The following is a 13,739-nucleotide window of genomic DNA, read 5'->3' as shown; positions in this document are numbered from 1 at the left end:
GTTAAATTCAGGTCTTTAGTGCCAGGGATCTAATGAGCATCTAGTCTGGTCAGGGTTAGGGCATCAGTCTAGAGAAAAGAAGTTTAAGATTTTAACACAAAATTACATCACAATATCGTAGGTAAAGATGATACCAACTGCACATGTGAGATGGTACCACTCAAGTGACATACATGGCATTATTGGCAATGGAAAAGATACATACTGTATATGCACTTACAGGTAAAATAATTATCCCTCAGGGCTAATATTAAATTAGAAATTATACCTTGCGGTACATGTAATGTACCCATATTTCTGACAGTGATGATGTCAGTGTGTGTAGCATTCTATATGTAAGAATGTGTGTGTGCGTGCGTGCGTGTGTGTGTATGTGTGTGTGTTTACTGCTTACAGAAAGCTTTAATGGTGTTTGATCAGGAACAGATTGCCTATAGGTTCCACCGCATCAACTTAAAGTATGTAGGTCAGTATAAGGAGTTTGACTGTTTCAGTTCACTGTTCAAAACTCCAACATATCCTCCCCCAAATACTATAGCTAATTTTAAATCATCACTTGCCACTGATGTATCTGGGTTAGGGTGTCGCACCTTCCCACGTCCTCAAGGATTTATATCAGCCTGCAAAAAATGCATCTGGAGCCTAATAAACCATAATGTGGCCACAGCCTGGAGCACATTAGCTCAGTCCTATCAATACATTTGCATCGCTACCAATGTCAGATCCGCTCAAGTGTAGTCGTTGTTGTTGGGTTTCTTTGTGTCTGATTGTTTGTTCTTTATTTATTCCTCCTGTGAAGGAAATTGGCTAAGAAGCGCAAGGAGACACTGAACAGCACTCGCCAGGAAATGACGGTAATGGTTAACTCCATGGACAAGAGCTACACGGAGCAGGGCACCAACTGTGACGAGGCACTGTCCTTCATGGACACGCACAACCACACGCTGACCACGCGCAGTGAGTGTGCACTCACGCTTAATGCCCGCAGCGAATGCGCCCTCACTCTCAATGGTCGAGGTAAGATGCCGGGCCACCAGCGGTCCCTCCCGCCCGTGTGACACATTCTTATATTTGTATCCAGTGTAACACTCGCATTGACTTCCATTCGCTTGGGAATGCCTTAATCTTCACTGCATGCCTAACCCTTAACCCAAACCTAATTCTAACCCTAAAGCCCTTTAAAGTTGTGAGGACCAGACAAAATGTCCTCACACACACACACACAGTCTGGTTTCCATGACTTCAGGGGACATTGCATTGATTTAGATTCATTTCCTGGAGACTTACTCAAACTTTATCGTACTACTGGCCTAACCTTAACCTCATCCCAACCATACAACATGTGCTGACCTTAAAATGTAATAATTGCCATTATGTAGACTTGATCTTTGTCCCCATAATGTGACGGTCTGGATGATACCTGGAACATACATAACAATCCTATTTGTTTTTACTTTTGCTCTACATATAACCTCTAAATTTTCAACAATAAAAAAAGTTTTTATTCAATGCATGCTTTGTTCTTTTTATACTAAGTAGATGCATAAATTAGTCAGGAGACAGGAGTCTTCCAAACAGTTGAAGAACAACACATTTGACAGAAAAGGCCCTTTTTAATTCAGTAGAAAGCTCTCAAGGGTTTGTTTTACCCTTCACTTTCTACTCTTTTTTTTAAATACATTTCTGTTAAATGAGATTAAAATAAAGTTGCATCTGAAAAATGTATTATTCTTTAACTATGATTGATTGACTGCCTGAAGTACCACTTATCGGACTGAAGAGAGTTTTGTATTGTGATCAATGATGTATGACATTAAAAATAAAAACTTCGACTTCGAAGCTCGATCGATAAACACGAACACCAGTAGAAACCCTGGTCTGTGCATATGTTGTGATGATTTTTTTCTCCATCTCAGGTTAAACCTAAAACTTAATTGACAGCTCAGCTAAATCTGCCCCCAGGGTTTGACCTGGTATAATCCCAGGCAAAAACCATCAGATTAAAACTCCACAGCAGCTTGAGTCTCGTCTCTGCACCCGTGCAGAGGATGATGCTCTGACCTTGATTAACTGTCTGTAAGTGTGGATGCTCAAATCTGTCTGCCAGTGTAAACGATTGAAATGCATGACTTCTTATTTTGTCTGTCAGCATTAGGTCCTCAGTACCTTTTCTTCTGACCTCTGTCACACACCACCTTGTGACCTTAAATGTGACTGTCAATAGTGTCATTTTGCGTCAGGATGTTATGGTTGATTATAAACGGCAGTGAGAATGTACTGCATTTCTTTATCGCCTCTATTTACTCTTGTTAAATTAATTTGTATCAAATACAGTTAGGTTATAATTATTTTTCTTATATTTCCTTATAATCCAATCCATCTAGAACAATCCTTTGATTATATTGTGTTTTTTTTTTTTGTATTTTCTTCTCTCAATTTGCCATAACATCAGTCTTAATATCTTCTGTCGATGGAAAGTCAGGGAAATATGATACTCAAACCCATCAGCCTAATTTAGGATTGTTTATGCTGGTCACTGTTGACGATCTTTACAAAGAAACAGATTGATTTGCTTCAGTTTCTTTGTTGAACATTTTTGACTTCAGGCTGTTTCAATTGGCATCTTTAAAGCCACTCACTTATTGCCTCTACCAAGGAGGTTTGTTTTTGTCTGTCTGTTTTTCTGGATTTAGGCTGCGTAACTCAACAAATGTAAAGGATTTGGATCAAATCTTAAGGATGTAGGTTATGGCCCAAGAACGAAATTATTAGATTTTGTTGATTGTTGATATTTTGTGTGGACTATGGCCACATGGTTGGTGTAGTGGTTAGCACTCTTACCCTCTTATGCAGGATAAAGCAGTAGAAAAATGAATGAATGAATAAAGGTTACTTCTGAATACCTACAGCATTGTTGATGCAGATTGTCGTTCTCTTTTTCACCTGCAGCTGGATCCTCACCCTCCTCCCTCACGTTGCCTAAAGCCAATACTCTCAGTACATCCATCCCCACCAACGCCTACTACCCAGGTAAACACACACTGTATATCCTCCACTCTTATCTTCTATCCTCTATGTCAACAGAGAAGTGCTCACCACAGGGACATGTGATGCTGAATAAAACCAGAAAAGTGTAAAATCCAGTCCTGCAAAACTAAGCAGGACACATTAATAAGATATTTTCCAACAGTTATTAATTAGTTTTATGGAAACTAAAGTGTTGATGAGTTTCCCCGATAGTTCATGTGTGCTTTATAAATTAGTCAACAATTTCACAAATGAGAAGGTAGATAAATTGACTGTAGATGGGTTCACGCACACACACACACACACACACACACACACACACACACACACACACACACGCACACACACCCTGATTCATCTCTGCTCATAACAAAGTGTTTCATATCAGTTTACCCAGTTGGAATTTAGCTGATGGTTTCAATTTCCCTACATAATATCCCTTAATTGTATGTCTTATGTTATCACATCACAGCTCATTGATTAGATGGAGTAAAGGGCAGAGACAGTTATAATCAACTCAACTTGCTGTATAATTAGCTTTTTCCCAGAAAATATGAGTTTCTTGTCATGCAGTTTGGCGTGAAAAGCAAAAGAAAACTGTTGTTGCTGCTGGTTGTTGTGGACTTATCTTTGCTTCTTTATTCACTGCGACTCTCTTTCCTCCTCCGACCTCTGCGCTTGTTATGGGGGGTATGAGCAGATCCCTTTGTGCCAACCGCCATCTTAGGTGAGACACATATTCCTTTTCCCATTACTGTTGATTAATATTATTATTGTTTATTGTAATTTTAAAGAAAATGACAGTACGTTAACATTCATATGACTTAACTGTGAGGACAAAAAGAAGCACATATACTTTTTTTTTCCCCATTGTCTAGTTTTGTTTTGGCTCTTCTACAAAAGATGGCTTCCTCACCTTCATACCTGACTGCTGCTTCCCTCCCTACCACCCTCCTTCCTTCCCTTCCCCCTCATCCCTCCTCTCCCCTTCCCCCTCGTCAAAACGAGAGGCTAAGGCTGGCTTCACTCCATCCCATCCGCATTACGTGTGTCGTGCGTGTGATGTCACATATGTGTTTGACCTCTCATATGCATGGACAGACATGTGGACTGGATGTAAGGGAGGGCGGGGGAATGTCACGGGCCGGGGGGTGGGAGGGGTGGGGGGGGTATGAGGTGCCCCGTACCGAGGCTACAGTGTGCTAAAGTCATAGCTACAGCGCTGAGACGTGGAACACGGGGGATCAGTGTGAGCGGCAGACAGAAGAGCAGTCTGTCTCAGCCCAAACCCAAAAAATATTCCCCCCCCCCCACCCACAAAAAAAGGGTTGCCTTTGGTCTGAACATGCAAAGTCTAGCATTTGCACTGCCCTCCCTTCCCACCCTCCCCTCTCTCCTCACAACACATTCAACCCCCTCCCTCCCTCCAACACAACAACCTTTTCTATTATTCTTTTTAATGTTGCTCCCCCTGCCTTTGGCTAACTGCTAGTGACCTACTTGTTGTTTTGTTTTTGGTTTTTCCGGTGTTTACTCATCCTGCTCCGTGATAAAATGGAATAATACAAAAAGCGTTTTGTTCTTCTGTTAATTATTACTGGCCTCTGTGGAAAACACAACTCAAAGTGTAGCTTCTTATAGAGCAGATGCTTTTCGAAAAAGCAGAGCACTTTATGTAGCTACTAAGTAGGGCGCTGGAAGTGTAATAGTTTAATACTCAATGGCAGGGGAAAAAAAAGTCACAACAGAGCTCCTGTAGCTGACTCCACACAACCAAGGTAACGCCCTCTGACAGGAAAAAAGGCTTTTCACCTCTATAGGCTTATATACTACACATAACAACAAAAAAATCAACAACTAAATCAATATGTCTGACAATTCGACACTTCAACAGCAATATTCAATTTTTGTCCATTTTACATCCGTCCTTCCCAAACGTTATCTCCATAACTAACCTACATATCTCTATGCGTCGTTCCATTAAGTGGGAATATTACACCTCGCTGTTGCCGATGATGAGAGAGATCGATGACAAGCGGCATTTTCAATATTTACGTATATGTCAGCTGCGACGTTTGGCAACTTGCTTCATCGGATAGCCTCTGGAATCGAATGTGCCACGTCCCACAGGACACCAGTGAGAGAAGCAGAGTGCCTGGCAGGCCAGTTTTAAATGCCCATAGAGATGCTTCTTTCTCCTTTTCCCTTACTGACTGCCCTCGCGATTTCCGGTTGCATTGCTCCATTTCGTGAGGCACACAGTGACGGACAGATGTACGCAAAGGCTCCGTCTGTCTGCTGTAGACTGGCGAAAGTGAATGTTTGTCACAAAACCAGATTGTGTCCATTTGTTTCCCTCCAGGCTCTTGTAAACTCTCAGTGAGCCTCTGGAGTAATGAAGGAAATTAATCAGGAAGTTGAAGATGTGAAGATGTAAAAGGATCAAATATATTTAGTCGGTCACGTTTTGTAATTGTATTGGTCGATCTCCTTGGGTTTAAAGTGACAGGGTGAGTCCAGCAACAGTCCCCTTCATTTTTGCTGCATCTCAGAGCTGCCACCATGGCAGTTCATAGAAACCAAGTTATGTGATGTCCAGAGCTCAATAAACAAACTCAAACTTCAGCTTCAACACAAACACCATAACTCAGGGCCACGGCAATATCACACAACTCGAAGCAGCATCTTTCATCATCGCTGTCATGACAGCTGCTTATGCTAGTCCCACATTTAATGAAGCGTGAAACAATTAACATGAAATTGCGGCAGGCAGAAAAAGGTTACATGCCCTCAGTTGTGACACATCCAGTCACAGCATTGTCTCATTAGATGAGGTTAATGATCAAAACCCGATTCCATCGTACAGATTTGATATTGTGTTTGATTTCATTGCTCATTCCCTTAAAAAACAACAAAAAAAAAACCGTTATAAATACAGGCGATCACCACGAGCACATGCAAATATAATTATAGCAATTACAGGAATAAATTCAAAATGTCAGAATACTTAAAAATAATCAGCATTTTTAAAAGTTGCAGCTTGTTCCAGTATTTCACCATTACTTCCTCCCCGAAATCCATGACTTTACTTGTTTTGTTCTTTTACTTTTGTCTTGCACTGTTGAAATTAGCCCCATCCATCCACTTGACATCCCCTCCCCCCCCCCCACCCCCCCTTATTCATAGGCACTTTGGACTGAGGAGGCATGATCTTGCCCTGTAGCGTTAGCTCTAAAATAGTCTACTGTAACAGGTTCTCATGCTGTATTGTTGCTTACCCCCTCTCTCTCTTCTCCTCTCTCTTCTCTTTACATACATAACCTCTTATGTATCTGCTATCTAAAAAGTGCCCATTAATGGTAAGTTTTCCCATGTGGGCCCTGGGCTGGGGGAAGGAGGTGGTGTTTACTCAGAGAAGCAGCGACAGGCTGCTCCTGACATGGACATTACAACATTTATTTATTTCTTGCATGACCAGTGGACATGTTAGCATTTCACCACCCTCCGTACACCAAGCCACCATTAGCCAAGCATGGTAAAAGTGTGTACAGTGCCCCATGGCAGCATCACCCCATGCATTCTCCTCCCATCTCTGCTTCCCTCCTGGGATTAAAAAAAAAATATATAAATATATTATTTCTTTTTAGGGTTTCTCTCCTTTATTTCAGTTTTTTGGGGGAAGAATGGGTGGTGGGGTTTGATACCATGCTGTGTCTTTGTGATGCTTCTGATGGTGCCTGTTGCAAACATGCTCACTGTGGCCCACTGCACCCACCCCCCTCACATCCTCCTCCTCCTCCATGTCTCTGGACATACCCTCCATCGTCTGCTGGCTCCCCCCACCCAAAAGCATCTGTGCCTCATGTCTGCCCACTGACTGGATTTACAGTATGGAAGAGCTGGAATGGAATCTGACTCGCAGTCCGAACCAGCGTATACTGTAAACTGTACTGGCAGTGAGAGGGAAAAAATTTAAACGTCTTATTTTACAGCATCTTCATGTGGATTTTTTTTTAACGATTACTAATATTTAGGGCCACTGATGCATTTTATTCTGACAGTAGCCGTATTAAATACTTGAGCTTTAAATGTTTCACTTGTGTTTTAATGGCTATAAGCTTGTTGTACACGACAGTAGGCTTATGATATTATAGCCACTCTTTGAGACAGATGGACCCGAACCTTCTCACCACATGACTCATCCTATTACTCAATGATGTTGTGTTGTTATGACCATCCATAACAAACAGTTTACTAGCTGAGAGTTGTTTGTCAATCTGGAGAGTGGTGACATAATGCTAACCAGTAAATGAGATAATGTGCCATCTGTCAATGGGAGCGGCCTTAAGTGAGATGTCAAGTCACATAAGGTTTAAAAACACCTTATCTGAGAGTTTTTTTCCTGACAATAATTTTATAAAACATAATTTACTGACACAAGCATTATGTCACCCATATGCTGTATCGTCTATTAATAATTGACATGAGATTGTCTCCTGACCTGCCCATGGCCTGTCTGTGTTTGTGTCCCACAGATGAGAGCCAGAACATGGGCAGTGACACGAGTAGCCTGGTGCAGTCCCACACTCACTCTCTCAGGAAGCGTGAGCCGGTGGACGTTCCCTACCAGACCGGTCAGCTACACCCGGCCATTCGCGTTGCCGACCTCCTTCAGCACATCACACAGATGAAGTGTGCCGAGGGCTACGGCTTCAAGGAGGAGTACGAGGTAGGACGGGATCCCAGATTCCAGCTGTCATCTCACCTCACCGCTGTAATAAAACAGCGAAACTTCATCTGTGTCTCCTTCTCTTTGTCTGTATGTCTGTCTGTCTCTCATTTGCACTGCACAGCACAACTGTTTTGTTTCTCCCCAGATGCTCTTTTATGATAAATTGTTAATGTACTCCCCCCCCGTCTCAGTGTGTTTACGGTGTGATTCGTTTTGTTGTTCATCTGTTCCATGTTGTTTTCAGCGACTGTGCACCCCCCCCCCCCCCCCCCCCGCGTCCCCTTTGGAGAGTCATGTAAAATTCCACAAAACGAAAAAAAGGTCCTCCAAAAAAATGTGTGTGGAACAGCTCTAACTATGCATTACCTCATGATGTCCCCCCTCCTTTATCCAGCCTGCCACTCTCTCAAGACTGTTGTCACACACAATAGCTCCCGTAATGTGACACCATACCTCTCGCTGACACCAAAACAAAGCACCCCCCCCCCCCCGAAGACCATTCCTTTCATTTCCTCTCATTAGTGCAGGAGGCTGGTGGCAGGGCTTGGCGGCTCTCCAGCCTCTTCACCTCTTCCCCCAACATCACACCAGACAGCCTCATCCCAACCTTATGCCAGGTTGGGATGATTATTTTTATTAATTTTATTTTAATTTCCAATGTATAATCACTCTATATCTCCTTTCACTGACTGTGCCACATATGCCACTTGCACCTTCTTTCTTTACTCTCTCTCTCTCTCCATCCTCTCAGCTTGTTGCTCATTGTCTTCCCTTGCAAGTTCCTTATCTACACCTCCCCCGTTCCTTATCCACTTCCCTTCTCTGCTCTTCATCTAATCCTCCCTGCTTAGTTTTACAATGCGTGAGCCAGATTTATCAGTAATTAACCCCCCACCCCCACCCCCACTCATGACTACAGTTAAATAATGCAGCATCCCGTCGCTACCTGCACCATCGGATCGTTGAAAGAGAGTGCTTTGGGCCGCCCTCTGGGTCCAATCCATTATGGATACAGGTGTTTTGGGTTCATGCAGCTGGCATCGTGCAAACGCTTAACAGTCAGTCGAGAGGAAGCAATGCCACGCCGAAATATCGGTCCCACGTCCCCTTTTATCACTTAGCTGTCCAACGAAATAGCCTGTGAGACACTCGGACCTGTGTAATGGAGCTTATTCTCTCTCGGCTAAAGCCATTCATTTGTTGTGTTCTCACTGTCCTCTCTACATCAATCTGTCTTAAGGTCAATGCCCCTTTTTTAAGTTTATTCTTGATGATGAAGACTTGGATAAGCCTCGTTCACCTCTAAACCTGTTGACTTACACTGTACTATATCTCTCTTTGACCCATGCTTCTTGTTATTCTGTACGTTAACTTTGGATCAGATAAATGAGGTAAGCCTATACTTTTGGTTATTTGTGAGTTTTTTTAAACTTGTAGAGATGATATCACAAACCTGACAGACTGATGGTGCTTGTTGGCTGTTTTTTAATGCCCCATATGACCTCATCTGAAAAGGACATCTTCCAACACAAGCTTTGCAAAGTTGCCAAAATATGACATTAAACAGATGTTTAGATTTAAGATACTCAGTATTGGAGTCTGTCTGCAACATGGTCAAAATCACTGGATTGGATATCAGACAGATAAAAATGTCAAGTCAATTTCTGACACTGTACTACATTTGTTTATTAACACAAATAAAAAATTGAGACTTGGGTCAATAAATGTTTTAATACCAAATTTATAATTTACACGAAATAGATATGACCAGTAATTGGAAAAAAAAAAGGCCCAGTCCGAGCATGCAAACTTTGCAAAAGCTTTATAAAGCCATGTTTGACGTAAACTAACCAACAGTTTGAGTGAGTAAAACCTGGAGCAGGAAACAACTTTCATGTGCATCAATCAAAAACTTGTCATTGTGTTTCATTTGTTTCGTGTAAATCAAAAACAACCTCTTTTTTATTAATCCACAAGTCTTTGAATGAATCTCCTTTACTCACACAATGAGCAGTCTTTCTGCTACATCCTCTATTTTTTATTTTATGTTGACATTTTTACCCTGCCGTCTTTTATAGGTTAAGTCCTCTATTATTGCTATCTGTAGATTTTCCTATAGTGATTTTTATGTAGAGAAGATGATGTGCAGTGCAAACGCAAATTAAAAGCATGCTGACCAGTGGGAATTGTTTAAAGATGATGAAAGACAGATACACTGAGGTAAAATGCATAAAATACATGTGGAGCCATCCTTTGTTTTTCCATCACTGTCTTGTCAATTTGCAGGTAACCAATTATTCCCAGTGTGGGTGTATAGCCTTTAAATTTCAAACTGTCATCTATGTGTTTTTTTTCTTTTTCTCATGCAATCTACTGCATCACTATATAATTAGCCTTTAACAAAACAGCTGGAAGGCTGAGTGTGTAGGATCTGAGACAACCAAGGTCATTCGGGTCAGACTAGAATGATTATAAAGTTGCCAGGTAACTTTCAGAATGAAGATTATTCATCTCCAGATGCTTAATATTAGACTTCACCCCTCAGAGAGAATGATCGACATTGGCCTGTGCATGTATTCAACTGCCACAGGGAGGAGAGACTTGTATAATGCATCTCTAAGACATGCTTCCATCTTCAGTGGAAGGATGGGACTTATTTTTAGCATATTAATGCTGTTTCTCAGAGAAATTGCTAATCCAAAGGATTTAATATAGGAATATGTCCTTGTGAAGTGTCTGAAAGGCCTTTATTTTGAGACAAATGGACTCCTGCCTGACATAGGGCTGAGATGAATGGAACCATCAAGTCACAAGAGAAGTGATGATTGAAGACGGAGTATACAGAAAAATAAATAAATAAATGAAAAAAAAGTCTGCAAACAATCTGGTTTGACCTTCACTAAAACCTCTCAAAGTCTTAATGGCCCGCATTCTTTATGTCTAAGCTGACTTTTCAAATGTGCATTAGCTAACTATTGAAAAGACAGAACAATAACATGTTTTGTCCAGACCTAGTGTACTTGGAGCCAACCCCCACCCGCCCCTGCTGAACGGCAGTGGACTGGCAGTGGAGATGTATTTTCATAATTTGGCTTAATTGTGCCCAGTGTGCCATCAGAATGGAAATCTCCCCCGCGAGAGATGATAAATATTTCATGAGCGTAATCTGAGCTGAGCAGTTCTGATCTGCAGACGATGAGCTGGATTTATTTTATTTTTTTCTTCCTTTTCCCCCGCAAAACAAGCTGATTGAGTTTGTAGAGATGAGGCAGACTGACAGCTCACTGCAGTGGTTCTGCCCTGGCGGAGTGTCACAGGGGAAAGGTTTGAGCGTGACTCCCGCTGCCTCCGCCCTAATGGCACTTGCTGTTTGACACAACCTCACCAGATCCAGCGTCCTCCCTCTGTTTCATGTCCAATAATGATGTGAATATATCTGTGTCTTCCTTGCTCTTACAATGCCCCCCCCCCCTTTATGAAGCTGAAAGAGGAAAGACTGTGTTCTTTAGTCTGTTATCATTTACAGTTTGACAGTACAACATTTCATCTCCCTCTTCTCTGTCCTCTCTTTTTTTCTCTTTTCAGAGCTTTTTTGAAGGACAGTCTGCACCATGGGACTCTGCCAAGAAGGATGAGAACCGCATGAAGAACCGATATGGGAATATTATTGCATGTGTGTACAAAGCACCTCCTCAGTGCTCATGAATTTTTGTGTGCCATCCCCATTCTTCTGGCTGATTTATTGGCCAGTCCTGTGACTCTGGATAACTATAAGCTGCTCAAACAGAGTTTTATTATCAGCCAACAAGAGCAGCTTTGACCTTTACAATCCACTTTCATATTCATCTTCCTGCAGGGTGTTTTAGGTTATGAGAAATAAGCCGTGCAGCATATGGCACAAAACATGGAGCCTCTGCAGTGTCTAAGATGTAAACGTATTATTTCACTGTATTATTTTAGTACATAGCCATTACTTATTCTTATTGCATATCCTATGTTTTGCTGAGCTTGAATGCAAATTAGGCAATTAATGCTGAAATGTCATTTTGACACGCTCTGAACTTAAATATGTGCTGTAAAACTTTCAAGATCGTCTTTTGGAGATTGCCTCACTACTGATGTACTTTAAAGGTACATTACATAAACTTAGCATGAAGTAATGAGTTGTGAATATGGTATGTGCTCAATTAGCTATGTCTGTAATGGTGTTGGGGTTTATTTTAATGCATATGCATTATGCTCACATTTGAATTTAATTCAGGTCAAATCTTCAAGTGTTGAACTGAAAGAAGCATCATTTACATAAAATCATAAAAACAAAAACTGATGTTAGTATTAGACTGAAAAAAAAAATGGTGTGAAAATTGGAAATACAATTAGTTAATTGAAAACACCCTAATCAATAAAGTGCATTCAAACTAAATTTGGCAGGTATGTCTGCATGGGAACGTAGTGATTTGTCACACGACTGCAACCATTTCTCAGCCATGTTGCATTCCTACAGCTCCACTTTGTGCCACAGATAAATGCCCATGTTATCCATTGTCCAGTTGTGTGTCACCACTTCAACTCTAACTGTCTGTCCCTTCATCCCTCTCCTGATCCCCTTGTAAATATGACTAATTTGGTGCTTCCTCTGTGCCTCTGTTCTAGATGATCACTCCCGTGTCAGGCTGCAGGCCCTGGAGGGGGAACAGAGCTCCGATTACATTAATGCAAATTACGTTGATGTAAGTACACACACCGACTGTGCCATCAATGCAAAGGTCACCGTGCTTCCTCCCAGGGAGGGAGAGGGCGCTGGTGCCACCATCGCAGGGAGCCTTAGGGACAAAGCATCCCCTGCTGCCTGCCCATCACACACACACACATAAAAAAACACATTCATACACATGCACAGTGCATTTATATTCAACTTTAAAGGGACTGCTGCTTCATGGCTGCATCATTGGATGCATTAAGAGGAATAAAGATCAGAGAATGACTGTGTGGGGTGAGAGGAAAGAGACACCAGGGAAACTGAGGTTAGCGTTTTGGACTTTGCTCTGAAAAACAGCATTGACACATTTAGAACCAAAAATGAAAGGGAGGCAGAAGTAGCTTGTGGATGATTAATTATAATGTTCATGTAATAATGTTGGATAAGAACAATATTTTACCCTTGAAAATCACAGTGAGAAACACAGCTCTTAAAATCATTCACTCCACACATGTTATTCATCTGTTAAATGAGTTGAACACGATACAAAATGTTAACTAATTTGAAGTTTGGTTTATTAATGCAAAATAAATGAGTAACCATACACATACTTTAACTAAAAACAAATTAATCAATTAAAAAATGGACATAGTCTTCTTACTTAAATGCCTATAAAGTGGGACAGAAGTAGCAGTTAGCCACAAGGGAGCAACTGTTGGTTGCAAGAACTCTCAAGAAACTCAAGAAAATGAGCCGACTTCTTTCAAGCTTATGAAGCCAGTGTTATTCTGAGGAGTTAATGGTCTCAATCACTAGTTCCAGGTCTCAAATAGATCATTATGTCATTAATTTATTCATTGCCTACCGCTTTATCCCCCACATGAGGAGAGCTGACATAGGGCAAAAGGCAGTGCCCGATGTCTGGATGTTTTTGGACTGTGGGAGGAAACAGGAGAAAACCCACACACGGGGAGAGACTGTCAGAAGCCCATGTCTTTTTTTAGTTCATCATGTCAATTTAGAAAATTATGTTCCCATTTAGAATAAAGCTAATGACAAAATGTGGCCCATTTGTGTGGACAACAGTGTGATAGCAAATGTCTGTGGCTACATTCACTCAGAATAGAGTTTGGGCCAAATATTTGGTTATGGCAAAAACAGCGGTTGTCATAATTTTAGTCGCAGTTAGTCGAAACTGCTTGTTTCGCCAAAGACTAAGTATGACTAACCCCCCCCCCTCCTTTCTGAGATGTTCTTCTGCACAAAAGCAAATATAGCAAA

The 13,739-nt window shown here is 41.5% G+C and overlaps 1 protein-coding gene across 1 annotated transcript in view; it reads left to right on the top strand.

Annotated features, from left to right (window-relative positions):
- LOC310942137 (receptor-type tyrosine-protein phosphatase mu) overlaps window positions 1-13,739 on the top strand; it is a gene marked incomplete at both ends in the record, with an annotated part of 191,606 nt that overhangs the window by 142,526 nt on the left and 35,341 nt on the right. Inside the window, 7 exon segments of the mRNA XM_083907444.1 lie at window positions 800-1,017; window positions 2,950-3,030; window positions 3,728-3,754; window positions 7,563-7,756; window positions 9,142-9,150; window positions 11,345-11,432; window positions 12,413-12,489. Of these exon segments, the coding sequence (XP_083763570.1) occupies window positions 800-1,017; window positions 2,950-3,030; window positions 3,728-3,754; window positions 7,563-7,756; window positions 9,142-9,150; window positions 11,345-11,432; window positions 12,413-12,489 (694 nt within the window).

Source organism: Microchirus variegatus, assembly GCF_963457635.1.
Source record: "Microchirus variegatus genome assembly, chromosome: 21".
NCBI lineage: Eukaryota > Metazoa > Chordata > Actinopteri > Pleuronectiformes > Soleidae > Microchirus > Microchirus variegatus.
Note: the sequence above shows the minus strand (reverse complement) of the source record. Positions and strands in the feature narration are given on the sequence as shown.